Raw genomic sequence first — 11,500 nt, 5'->3', positions numbered from 1 at the left:
ACCCGAGTGACTCTGAACGCAGACGTCTCTCACCGCGTCTTTAGACGGAGCCTTCAGAGACAAACAAACAAACAACAACAACAACAACATGAGGGCACGGTGGTCATGTGACCAGTTTTCAGTCCGAGAGCGGACACTTCCTCTAAAAGTCGGTGTTCGGGACCGATACCTTCAGGAGAAGCTGCAAGTTGTTGAAATCTTCGTTGGAAACAGCAGCAGCCATGTTGACATGTGACGTTCACTATGACGTGTCATGTGACAGGAAAATACCGCTACTGCTCATGGGAAATGAAGTACAGCTCGGAAAAAATAAAGCTAAAGATAGAAAAAAAAACAAAAACGGACAAAGCTTTAGTTAAACAAAAGGAATACAAAAGATTTTGGTTTAAAAAATTATTTATTTTATTTTATTTAACTTACCAAAAAAAATTAAATCTTCAAAATTCAGCATAAAGATAAAGTACAGGTAGTTTAACAATATGATCAGGATGTTGAGAAAAAAACTATAATGGAAAGAAAAAGAAAAAAAAAGAGAAAATAAACTAAATCTAAAAAACAAACAAAAAAATCTAATGGATAATAATAAATCCAGCTTTTAATTAACTTAATAAACGTTTCAGACTGTAATAAACCTTCATAAAAACGGAACAATAACAAACTTTATTTCAGGGTAAAACAGTCTAAATGATGATTTGATGATCAGAATAAACGGAGCAGGTCCCGGTGCGGTCCGGTCCGGTCCGGTCCGGTCCCGGCGGTGGGGGCGGCTGCTGCGGTTACTCTCTGCGGGGAACGGAGCATCACAGACGGGATGATGGAGGCTGTCGGTGGACGGCGGAAGCTCCTCTGATCCCCAGTGTGTCCAAGATGTCGGTGTCCGGGATGAAGAAGCAGCTCCACAAAGCGAGCCAGGTAAGCGGGCCGAACCGGGCCGAGCCGGTTATTAGGTAAGGTGTGCTGGGATGAATGAGCGGTGAACAAGTAATGTCCTTCTGTGTTTCACTGCGACACGCGGCCTGCTGCTGTTTACCGGAACCGAGCAACCGGATCACAGACTTTTAATGGTCAGGGACGGAAATCAGTTTTCATCCGCGGTTCGATCAGAATCCGACTGTGATCAGGTCCAAAGATCTGACGGCGTGTTTACATGTGAAGCTGCAGACTGACAGACCTGAAGGATGAACCACAGAACATTTCCTGGTTCTGAGGTTCTGGTACTTCATCAGTGTTCTGCTGCAGGTCTGTTTGAAAACACGTGACGAGTTCTGATCAGATTCGCACACTGATCAGTCACCTGACCGGAAATAATCATCACTTCCTGTAAACGACCTGCAGCTTTCATGGTTCTCAGAACTTTCTGATCCTCAAGAGTCTTTCTGGAGACTCAGAAGAGTCCTGGACTCACAGGTCGGTCCTCAGAAACACTTGGACTCACCTGGACTCACCTGGACTCACCTGGACTCACCTGGACTCACCTGGACTCACCTGCGTGGGTCTCTAACAGCTCTCCTCCTGTTTCAGCTGCTGAACGAGCGTCTGATGGGCGGCGAGGGAACGAAGCTGGACGAAGACTTCCTGAAGATGGAGAAGGTAATCGATGAAGAGAACCTGACGGAGAACCTTCCTGAGATCAGAACCGAGCCTGAATGTTCTCTCTGTGTCCCTCAGAGTGTCACAGTGTTCCACGCTCTGCTGACCGAGTTGCTGCCCAGAACCGCCGAGTTCCTGCAGCCGAACCCAGGTACCGAGTCCACATCTGTCAGTCGGCTCCACAGCTGGTTTTGCAGCCGGTTCTGGTTCTCCAGTGTGTGTCGGTTCCATCATCTGAACCATCATTAAAGCTCTGAGTGTGTTTGTCTCTGCAGCTCACAGAGCCAGACTGAGCGTGCTCAACGGCGTGTCCAGGATGAGAGGACAGGGGAGGGTGTCGGGTTACCCACAAACAGAGAGCATGCTGGGAGACTGCATGCTGCACTACAGCCAGGAGATCGGACCTGCTTCTGAGTTCGGTACGAGGTTCGGTTCATCCGGGACAGACACACAATCACAGACGCACGGTCAACTCGGGACGCTGTCAGCTGATCAGGTCCTTTTTCTTTGCTCCATCGTCCTTTGGTCCGTCCCCCGGTCCGTCCCCCGTCCAGGCGGCGCTCTGACTGATGTGGGTGGAGCTCTGCAGCAGGTTGCTCAGGCCAGGGACGTTCTGGATGTCAACGTCAAACGGTCCTTCATCGACCCGCTGCAGGACCTCCAGAACACGGAGCTGAAGGACATCAGGGTGAGACATCCACATGGAGGACAACACGTCCTGATGGACATCATTCATGAGAAGGAAACACAGACACAAACAGTTTGATGTAACCGTGTCTCTGTCTCACTGTCTGACTCTCTGTCTGTCTGTCTCTCTCTCTGTCTGTCTGTCTCTCTCTCTGTCTGTCTGTCTGTCTGTCTCTCTCTCTGTCTGTCTCTCTCTCTCTCTGTCTGTCTGTCTGTCTGTCTGTCTGTCTCTCTCTGTCTGTCTCTCTCTCTGTCTGTCTGTCTGTCTGTCTGTCTGTCTGTCTGTCTCTCTCTCTGTCTGTCTCTCTCTCTGTCTGTCTGTCTGTCTGTCTGTCTGTCTGTCTGTCTGTCTGTCTCTGTCTCTCAGCACCAGCTGAAGAAGGTGAATGGCCGGCGGCTGGATTTCGACTACAAGCGGAGACGACGAGACAAAGTCCCGTCAGAGGATGTCCAGAAGACCTGGGACAAGTTCATCACGTCCAAAGAGCTGGCAGAGAGACAAATGTTCGTCCTGCTGCAGAATGACGTGAGTGAAGAACATATCAAATCCGTGGAGACGACTTTGAAGGACGTCGTCCATTAAATTTGATTCTGAAGGAACACTGAGTTGTTGCCATGACAACAGACGACGTCTCCTCCTGCAGGTCGATCAGCTGGTTCACCTCGCGGCTCTCGTCGCCGCGCTGCTCGACTTCCACCGCGACGCCCACCGCACCCTGCTGGGTCTCCACGGCAACCTGCAGGCCAGGTGAGTCCGGCCCTGTCTGCGACCACAGCGCCACCTCTGGTAGAGAGCGACACGCGCACGTTCACCGCGTTTTTATTTTCCTTCAAACACACGAAGCTCAAACAACTGACGACAGAATATTTGGACTGTTTATCATTTTTACAACTCCTTTTTTTTTGTCACAATTTTTCTGATTTCACTTTGAAATCTTCTGGATTGATCGTTGACAAACGTTGACTTCCTGTTTGCGTCCCTCTCTGTGATGTCATCAGACTGACTGCTGCCAGCAACAAACCGGAGCGACGCTTCAGACCCAAAAAGATCCGGATCAGAAGTGAACACAGCGTCGGGTTCTACCAGCCGTCCGTCACCGGACCCTCAGGTTCTTCTTCTACTACTGATCAAACAGCACTTCCTGTTTCCTGTTTAAGTCACATTTAAACTGTGTGTGTGTGTGTGTGTGTGTGTGTGTGTGTGTGTGTGTGTGTGTGTGTGTGTGTGTGTGTGCAGGAGAGCAGCTCACTGTGCTGCCGTCCCGACCCGGCAGCCCCGTCCACGGTAAGAAACACCTTCGTCCTCCTTCTCCTCCTCCTCCTCCTCCTCCTCCTCCTCTTCTTCCTCTTCTTCATCACCATCAGTAAATCCAAACCAAACCGGAAACATACAAAGAGATGACTAATTAACTCGGATCAATAATCCGATCAGGGATCAGGTGGGCGGAGCGTGATGACGTCATTGAAAAGAGCAAAATCTGAAGTCTCCGTTTCATTGATTGACTTTCTTACTTTGTTGTCCACCAGAGGGAGCTGTTGTTCTGGTCCACTCTGATGGAGCGCTGACACTGAACATAATGTCTCTGTCCGTCCGTCCGTCCGTCCGTCTGTCCGTCTGTCTTCCAGCCGACAGTCAGCTGGTCCTGGATCAGCCCTGTTGCCGGGCGATGTACTCCTTCCTCCCGGACCGCGAGGGCGAGCTGAGCTTCAGCGAGGGCGACGTCATCGTCCTGACCGGTCGGGCCGACGCCCACTGGTACGAGGGCGAGCTGGGCGGCCGCTCGGGGCTCCTCCCCGTCAGCTACGTGGACGTGCTGGTGCCTCTGCCGTTGCCGTGACGACGTGGACTGTGTCAGAAAAATATGCAAGTTTTCAGCTTCTTATTTGCACTTTTTCACGAATCCGTCGGTTCCAAAGGGAAGAACGGGCCGTCGGACCGGAGCGGCGCCGCTCGGTAGTGGGCGGGGCCTTCAGAGGGAAGTCACATGACGGGAACCGCTGCTCCACAGCACTTTACCGGTTTTACACAGAACAGCTTTAACAATATTTTATGTCATAAATGTTATCGATGGAGTTATTATTAGATATTTGAATAATATTCTGGTAGATTCAGAAGCTTTAGATCAGAAAATAGAATTAAACCGATAGAAACGACAATAAAACCACGTGACGGCCTGAATGTCGTTTTCACGTGTTTCAAACTTTTAGGCCGGAAAAATAAACTTTAGGAAACTTGTGTAGAAAACGGCACATTTAAGGACTCCTCAGCTGTTTCTGCATGTTTTAGATCGTCACTGAAAATTAGCCACGTAGGCACATACATGTACGTAATTAACACGCTACTGAAAACACGCAGAGAAACACAACCAAAGTCAGACGCTCATACAGGCTGAAAACAAAGGGAAGCAAAAGGTCAGACAGCAGCTGCTTCCTGTTAAAAACCACAGACTTTATATACATTTTAATTTTAATAGAAGACCTGTCGTCCCAGAATGAAGTTTAGACTCACCAACGTTTAGCGACTGTTCTTATTTTTATACGATGAATAAATCGGCTCACTTGAATGTAAACACCACCGCTGTAGGTCTGGAGATGAAACGTGTTCGATGACGCTCTGCTGACGATGTTTCTCAGTTTAATTTAACAAACAGCTGGAGAACATCCTGAAAACTCCTCGTTATTAATATCCAGCTGCACTGATGTTCCTTAAAGAAACCTTTGTGCTGTTTGAAATAAATTCAGACCGTCAGAGAAACTCGTCTGTTGTTCAACCTCAGAATCTATTTCCGCAATAATAAATAATAAACCTTCCCTCATGTATAATTTGTGTTTTTTTATATTGAGCCGTTTATCTTTATCTTATTTTATTTTATTTTATTGTATTTTATGAGTGAACCTACATGTGATCTGTTTCCTGTATTTATAATATATTTTTTAAGTTAAATGAATAAAAGATATGAAATATGTCTATCTTGTTGTACTTAACTACATTTTCCGGCCACGCGTCATATTTGGGTTTAAAGCCGTCCGGACTGTCTAACCCGAACCGGTACCGGAGCTGTACATGTTGTATTTACAGCCTCCGACCGGCAGGAGTCGCTGCAGCGGTGGATCGTCTCTGTTCTGAACTTCCGCCTGCGGAGATTAACCCTCCACCGGAAGTTGGCTCGTCCTTTTTGACCAGGCCGATCCAACATGGTGGGTACCTTCTTCATGCTCTACCCGTACTATCCGACCGAATCCTGCCGTTTAACGGCTTTACATTCCGAACCGGTCTTATCTACGGAGACCGGACTCTTAGCCGAACCGGATGTTCGCTGTATTAACGACCGATGACTCTTAACGGAGCGGTTAACGGACGGTTTTGTGAGCGGAGCCGCCGTCCGGCTGAACGAGCCCCGGTTCGTGTTCCGGATTCCACCGGTTCAGTTTACCGGGAATCGCAGAACAACGCGACTGTTGGTAGTGTCGGTGCACGGGCCGTTAACGGGTAGTCCGCTCCGAAACACCCGCCGGTGGCTGCGGAGGACCGTCGGTAACGAGAAGGGGGTGGGGAGATGTTCCGGTCGGTTCTGAAGCGTCTGCTCCGAGTGGCCGGTTCGGTGTCGGAACCGTCTGCGGGTCTGCGTAGATTTAACTCGTGTTTACAGCTCGGTACCGAAGCGCAACGTGCGGCGGGTTGAACCGGACCGCACCGAGCAGAACTCGGTTCGTCTCATTCATCTCGGAGCTTCTGGTTCTGTCGGCTGTCCTGCAGATTTTCAGAATAAGAGCGTGTGGTGTGAGCAGGTGTTCTGACCCGGTGTTCTGACCCGATGTTCTGACCCGGTGTTCTGACCCGATGTTCTGACCCGATGTTCTGACCCGTCCTCTGCAGGGACGAGTCAGGACCAAAACGGTGAAGAAGGCCGCCCGGGTCATCATCGAGAAGTACTACACTCGGCTGGGCAACGACTTCCACACCAACAAGAGGGTTTGTGAGGAGATCGCCATCATCCCCAGCAAGAAGCTCCGCAACAAGATCGCTGGGTCAGTCCGTCCTCTGTCCTCTCTCTGTCCGTCCTCTGTCCGTCCTCTGTCCTCTCTGTCTGTCCTCTCTCTGTCCGTCCTCTGTCCTCTCTCTGTCCTTTCTCTGTCCTCTCTCTGTCCTTTCTCTGTCCTCTCTCCGTCTGTCCTCTGTCCGTCCTCTGTCTGTCCTCTACCGTCTGTCTGTCCTCTCTGTCCTCTATCTTCTGTCTGTCCTCTGTCCTCCCTCTGTCTGTCCTCTGTCCTCCATCTTCTGTCTGTCCTCCCTCTCTGTCCTCTATCTTCTGTCTGTCCTCCCTCTTCAGTCTGTCCTCCATCTTCTGTCCTCCATCTTCTGTCCTCTACCCTCCATATTCTGTCTGTCCTCTGTCCTCCCCCTCTGTCCTCCCCTGCATCGAAAGGTGATTGTGGCGTCCTTGTGGCCCGGTCATGTTAAACTGCAGGAACATGAAGTGAGAGCCTTCCCGTGTCTGCAGGACGTCACTTCCTGTCAGACCCTGGTGCCCTCAGACAGTCTACCTGGTCAGGTCTTCGTTTCCTGGGCAACACGAATTGGACACTAATAATAATAATAATAATAATAATAATAATAATAATAATGTGTGCTGCAGGTATGTGACACATCTGATGAAGAGAATCCAGAGAGGTCCGGTCAGAGGAATCTCCATCAAACTGCAGGAGGAGGAGAGAGAGAGGAGGGACAACTACGTCCCAGAGGTCAGTGAACGCATCGCCACACTCGTTTGTTATGTTTGTTGACGTTTATCAGAGTTAAAGACAGTAAACGGATCTCGGCCCGTTTGTTCGGACCCGATGAATCTCGTCCAATCAGCTGCCTCCGTTTTTAAAGGAGCCGGATAATTAGAAAGTTTAAACCGGTTCGCTGCGTCTGCACCTCGTAAACCATCTTTGGAGACCTCATCCCTAAAGGAGGAGAGTCGAATAAATGACTTCATATCTCTGTTGCTTGGTAACCATCTGAGGCTCCAGGGGGCGCTGTGGAGCCTCAGGAGAGTTTAGTGAAGTCGGTTTGATCCTGGTGGTTTATTGAGTCCAGACTGAGGATGAAGTTTGGCCTTTTTCTCAGTTTATAAAAGCTGCAATACCAGCGAGCGCCACCAGAGGTCGGCTCCATAGACTGTCTGGTCCACCGCTGGCTCCTCCCCCAGCTCGTCCAAATATGGTCACTTCCTGCTTTGAACTAGCAAAGATAGCGACTCAAATCTACTGAACGTTTTTATTTCTTAGCTCTCTGATGATGTCAGCGGGCGGCCACGTTTGTTTTTGTCCTTCCTGTATCGAAAGTGTCCGCGGCGTGCCGGTCGCCGGGGACATCGATAGTACAGGAACAGGAAGCTGAGAGCGTTTCCCGTGTTTAAAGGATTCATCTGTTCCTTCTGAACCCTGAAGCTCTCAGACAGACCTCCCAACAGGTCAAAGGTCAACCCCTCAGTGTTCACTTGTCCAGGTGTGTCCTGTGTTTCACCTGCTCTGTGTTTACCTGTCCAGGTGTCTGCTCTGGACCAGGAGCTCATCGAAGTCGACCCCGACACCAAGGAGATGCTGAAGTTGCTGGTGAGTAACGGAGAACGTTTTCTGATCGATGCCGAGTTATTGATCCGGTTATTGATTACCTGGTTCAAACGGAAGCTCTCCGTATTGAATATGAAATATGATTCGTATCATATCTCAGTAAAACCAGCTGATTGTTTCCCGCCTCCTGTATCGAAAGTGATCATGGCGTCCTCGTCACCAGATCATCGATAGTACAGGAAGAACAACGGAGAACCTTCCCGTGTCTGAAGGACTCACTTCCTGTCAGACCCTGGCGTTCTCACACACCTGTTCTATATCCTGTTCTCCTTGTCCTACCTGTCCTATACCCTGTCCTCTGTCCCGCTCTAACGTGTCTCTGTCGTCCCCCTCCAGGACTTCGGCGGTCTGTCCAACCTGCAGGTGACCCAGCCGACCGTCGGCATGAACTTCAAGCAGCCTCGAGGAGTGTAGCGTCTGTAAAGTATCTGTAATAAAAACCTCTTGGACAAAAGAACGACTGCACGACTCGTCGTGTTGTGTTCAAGAACCTCCAGACTGTCACGTTAACTTCTGTTTCCTGTTTCAATAATAATGTTACGACACTTTGATCAACACGTGTTCACGTTGATAGAAAATCTGATTTAGTTTCCTTCAAACACTTTTTTTTATTTCTGAAAGGAAGTCGTCTCATTAATGTCTTCTGATGCTGCGTTTACTGACCACAGAAACCCAGGAGTCGTGGTTAATGGCAACAGAAGCAGTTTTAATGCTCTCACGTCTCTACAGGCTACTCAACACAATTTCATATATTTATTTTACATATTTGGTAATATATACAGATTAAACACTCCTGCTGCGATCTGATTGGCTCACAGGCACTTGAGCAGGAAGAAGTTGCAGAAAGCTCCTCGGGGGCAGTCGCACATCTTCCCGATCCGAGATCCTTTCCTGATGGCGCAGTGCTCGCCGAGGTCGCACTGTGGACACACACACACACACACACACACACACACATACATACACGCACACACACACGCACACACACACGCACACACACACATACACACACACACGCACACACACACATACACACACACATACACACACACACATACACACACAGATGCACTGATCACAGGTTGGGAACCACTGTGCTGTGAAGACATTCACATTTTGCTTGAATACTCGTGTTCTGTTACTTTTACTTGAGTACTTCCTGTTTGAGACTCACCGAGGGAACCTGTCCGTACTTCTTCTCCCACGGATTGATCCTCTTCGTCTGCAGCTTCTCCAGCACTTCATGCAGCGCGCCGAGCTGAGGAAAGAACAGCACAGGATGCTCAGTGGGGCTCTAAAAACAGTCACAGTCGCAGTAAATATGTTATGATTTACATTTTAATGCATCATATCAGAAATATTTTGACTGATATTTTACATTTTCTGGATGATTCTAAAATTTCAGAACACTTTGACTTTTTGTTTGGAGATAAAAAAAAATTTTTTTACTCCTGTGAAATATCTGGGGAAAAAAACTCCACCTCTGAACATGAAACAGAAATACGTCAAATGATTTTTAATTGTTCAGATATAACCAAAAAATTATTTCACTGAAATTTAAAACAGAAAAATCCAACAGCTCAGAAATAATATCAAAAATACTTGAAAAACATGACATGGAGAATTTGTACTTTTACCAAAGTAAATGGTCAGGATATCTAATATATGATTTTTTTGATTAACAATCTATTTATTTTGCCATTTAAAAGATTTACTTACTATATAAGTTAGAAAATATGTATTTACAAACTTCTTTATTGCCAAAAAAAGATTTAAATGTTTAAACAGAAATAAATTGCATTTATTTTTAATCTTTCAAGGAAAAAAGATTTGAAAAATACTATTTCTTTTTCACAGTAAGATTTTACATAAAATATATAAATAAATGACAGATGAAGTGTTATTTACATGTTGGTATTATTCAGTAAATATTATTTACAAAAGGATTAATATTTATTTATTAATTACAAAAATAACAGTAAACGCTTAAAAAACTGAAAACAGACAGTTTAAAGTATGAATAGTTAAAGTGATTCTAATTTAACAGCTGATTGTTGTTTATTGATCAGCTATCGATCAGCTGCGCAGACTCAGACCCACCAGTCTGTTGGAGTTGTAGCGGGAGTCCTGCACGTCCCTCTCGTCCCTCCCGTCCGTCTCGGCTTCCGTCCTTGCCGCCGGACACAGCGCGGACAGCAGCGCCGCGCACAGCACAGCTCGCGTCCACATGTCCACAAACAACAAACAGCAACAACAACAAAGTGGCAAAGTTGAAGTTCCGGAGTCCACGAGCTGCCTGCTTCCTTTCTCCAGGTGATTTTCACGCGCTGACTGCCGGCTCAGCGCCGCGCGGGACCTTTGGACGAGTAGCCACGCCCCCTCCTAGAGCCTCCTGCTCACGTCACAGGTATGACGTAGCAGCTCTCCATGATCTTAGAGTAATGAATCAATAATAATCAGATTTATCAATATATAAAACACAAACCGTCCAATCACGAGCCTTCATCTTTATTAATCAAACCTTAACTTCTTGAATCTTCTTTTCTAATGAATGAGGGATTATTTTCAGATGGACCTCCAGAAAACTAATAAGAAGGAGTGACTTTAGCTAACAACACCGAGATAACTGATGGACACATTTTATTCACTTTGGATTTGATGAGAGAAGTTGAATGGGAGTCTATGGAGCCGGAGGCTTTTTGGAGCCGACCTCTAGTGGCACTCGCTGGTATTGCAGCTGAAGACACTTTTCCATACAGTCTGTGTCTCATTTCAGAATGTGACACGAGCGGTGGAGAGACGAGATCAGATTAAAGTTTATAGAAATAGAAATACAGACATATGTCTTCTTCTGTCTCCAAACTTCATGAAACGCAGACGTTCCGGTGAGCTGAGAGGTGGGCAGGTGGACAGGTGGACAGGTGGGCAGGTGGACAGGTGGACAGGTGAGCAGGTGGACAGGTGAGCAGGAGGACAGGTGGACAGGTGGGCAGGTGGACAGGTGGACAGGTGAGCAGGAGGACAGGTGGACAGACAGGTGAGATGATCAGTTCTCTGTCGATCTGAAGGTGACGGCAGACCGTTTATGGATGAAGTGATTTTCTCTGATGAATTTGTTGCTGCAGGAAACGAGCGAACGTCTCGGAGACAAACGAGCAGGATGAAGGTTTGAGTGTTCGCTGCGGTTTCCGATCTGTTTTTCATGTTTACAGCAGCGACATGTTCCCTCCTGCAGCGCTGCTATTTATAGCTCATATCAGCGGAGGGATGAAGGCGACCGTCCACCAAACACAACTTCAACCTTCTGATAGCAACGAGCTGCATGTTCACACGGAGACAGACCGAAGTCTTCCTCGAGTCACGAAGGACGCGTGAACACAAAACACTTTTCACACGCAGGAGGCCGACAGACGTTCGGCGTCGCGACGCTTAATGGAAGCAGACAAAATCCTACGTATACAAACACGTACGAGGCAATAAGATACGACACGTTAACATAGAACAACGTACGATAAGATACGATACGACACGTTAACATAGAACAACGTACGATACGATGCGACACGTTAACATAGAACAACGTACGATACGATACGACACGTTA

General features: G+C 47.6%; 4 protein-coding genes and 3 non-coding genes across 7 annotated transcripts in view; 5 read left to right on the top strand and 2 right to left on the bottom strand.

Moving 5' to 3' along the window:
- Nucleotides 1-266, bottom strand: part of commd9 (COMM domain containing 9) — a 3,328-nt gene extending 3,062 nt beyond the window's left edge. The window contains exons 1-2 of the mRNA XM_069172797.1: nucleotides 170-266; nucleotides 1-51 (exon numbers count right to left, since the gene is read on the bottom strand). The exon at nucleotides 1-51 is cut by the window's left edge and continues 66 nt beyond it. Coding sequence (XP_069028898.1) covers nucleotides 1-51; nucleotides 170-223 — 105 coding nt within the window. The 5' untranslated portion in view covers nucleotides 224-266. The remainder of the gene's footprint in view (nucleotides 52-169) is intronic.
- Nucleotides 267-718: 452 nt separating this feature from the next.
- Nucleotides 719-5,243, top strand: sh3gl3b (SH3-domain GRB2-like 3b). The gene is made up of 10 exons (XM_069172753.1): nucleotides 719-912; nucleotides 1,522-1,590; nucleotides 1,669-1,741; nucleotides 1,866-2,009; nucleotides 2,145-2,278; nucleotides 2,645-2,803; nucleotides 2,922-3,025; nucleotides 3,277-3,386; nucleotides 3,515-3,562; nucleotides 3,904-5,243. The coding sequence occupies exons 1-10, from the start codon at nucleotides 868-870 to the stop codon at nucleotides 4,113-4,115; spliced, it is 1,098 nt and encodes a 365-aa protein (XP_069028854.1). The 5' UTR covers nucleotides 719-867; the 3' UTR covers nucleotides 4,116-5,243.
- Nucleotides 5,244-5,372: 129 nt separating this feature from the next.
- LOC138212398 (small ribosomal subunit protein eS17) lies at nucleotides 5,373-8,353 on the top strand. Its single transcript, XM_069172754.1, has 5 exons — nucleotides 5,373-5,475; nucleotides 6,155-6,306; nucleotides 6,915-7,020; nucleotides 7,813-7,878; nucleotides 8,233-8,353. Exons 1-5 carry the CDS (start codon nucleotides 5,473-5,475, stop codon nucleotides 8,308-8,310), a joined length of 405 nt encoding a protein of 134 aa, XP_069028855.1. The 5' UTR covers nucleotides 5,373-5,472; the 3' UTR covers nucleotides 8,311-8,353.
- LOC138212473 (small nucleolar RNA SNORA71) lies at nucleotides 6,691-6,816 on the top strand. The gene has a single exon (XR_011179452.1). It is a non-coding gene; the product is annotated as a small nucleolar RNA SNORA71 (small nucleolar RNA).
- Nucleotides 7,595-7,723, top strand: LOC138212471 (small nucleolar RNA SNORA71). Its single transcript, XR_011179450.1, has one exon. It is a non-coding gene; the product is annotated as a small nucleolar RNA SNORA71 (small nucleolar RNA).
- LOC138212472 (small nucleolar RNA SNORA71) lies at nucleotides 8,022-8,144 on the top strand. Its single transcript, XR_011179451.1, has one exon. It is a non-coding gene; the product is annotated as a small nucleolar RNA SNORA71 (small nucleolar RNA).
- A 220-nt stretch (nucleotides 8,354-8,573) lies between the features above and the next one.
- Nucleotides 8,574-10,215, bottom strand: cart2 (cocaine- and amphetamine-regulated transcript 2). The gene is made up of 3 exons (XM_069172755.1): nucleotides 9,997-10,215; nucleotides 9,071-9,154; nucleotides 8,574-8,816 (listed from the first exon to the last, which is right to left on the bottom strand). Exons 1-3 carry the CDS (start codon nucleotides 10,123-10,125, stop codon nucleotides 8,709-8,711), a joined length of 321 nt encoding a protein of 106 aa, XP_069028856.1. The 5' UTR covers nucleotides 10,126-10,215; the 3' UTR covers nucleotides 8,574-8,708.
- Nucleotides 10,216-11,500: the final 1,285 nt, after the last annotated feature.

The sequence above is a fragment of the Embiotoca jacksoni genome, unplaced genomic scaffold (assembly GCF_022577435.1).
Source record: "Embiotoca jacksoni isolate LCO1_2020_lvr unplaced genomic scaffold, fEmbJac1.0.p SCAF_55, whole genome shotgun sequence".
NCBI classification, from domain to species: Eukaryota; Metazoa; Chordata; class Actinopteri; family Embiotocidae; genus Embiotoca; species Embiotoca jacksoni.
This window is presented reverse-complemented; position numbering and strand designations above follow the sequence as displayed.

Coding starts and splice junctions, on each gene's coding strand:
- sh3gl3b (XM_069172753.1), top strand. CDS start 868: ATGTCGGTGTCCGGGATGAAGAAGCAGCTCCACAAAGCGAGCCAG. Junction 913..1,521: donor AGCTCCACAAAGCGAGCCAG/GTAAGCGGGCCG, acceptor CTCCTGTTTCAG/CTGCTGAACGAGCGTCTGAT. Junction 3,026..3,276: donor CACGGCAACCTGCAGGCCAG/GTGAGTCCGGCC, acceptor TGATGTCATCAG/ACTGACTGCTGCCAGCAACA.
- LOC138212398 (XM_069172754.1), top strand. Junction 7,021..7,812: donor GGGACAACTACGTCCCAGAG/GTCAGTGAACGC, acceptor TTACCTGTCCAG/GTGTCTGCTCTGGACCAGGA. Junction 7,879..8,232: donor AGGAGATGCTGAAGTTGCTG/GTGAGTAACGGA, acceptor GTCCCCCTCCAG/GACTTCGGCGGTCTGTCCAA.
- cart2 (XM_069172755.1), bottom strand. CDS start 10,125: ATGTGGACGCGAGCTGTGCTGTGCGCGGCGCTGCTGTCCGCGCTGTGT. Junction 9,155..9,996: donor GCTACAACTCCAACAGACTG/GTGGGTCTGAGT, acceptor TTCTTTCCTCAG/CTCGGCGCGCTGCATGAAGT. Junction 8,817..9,070: donor AGTACGGACAGGTTCCCTCG/GTGAGTCTCAAA, acceptor GTGTGTCCACAG/TGCGACCTCGGCGAGCACTG.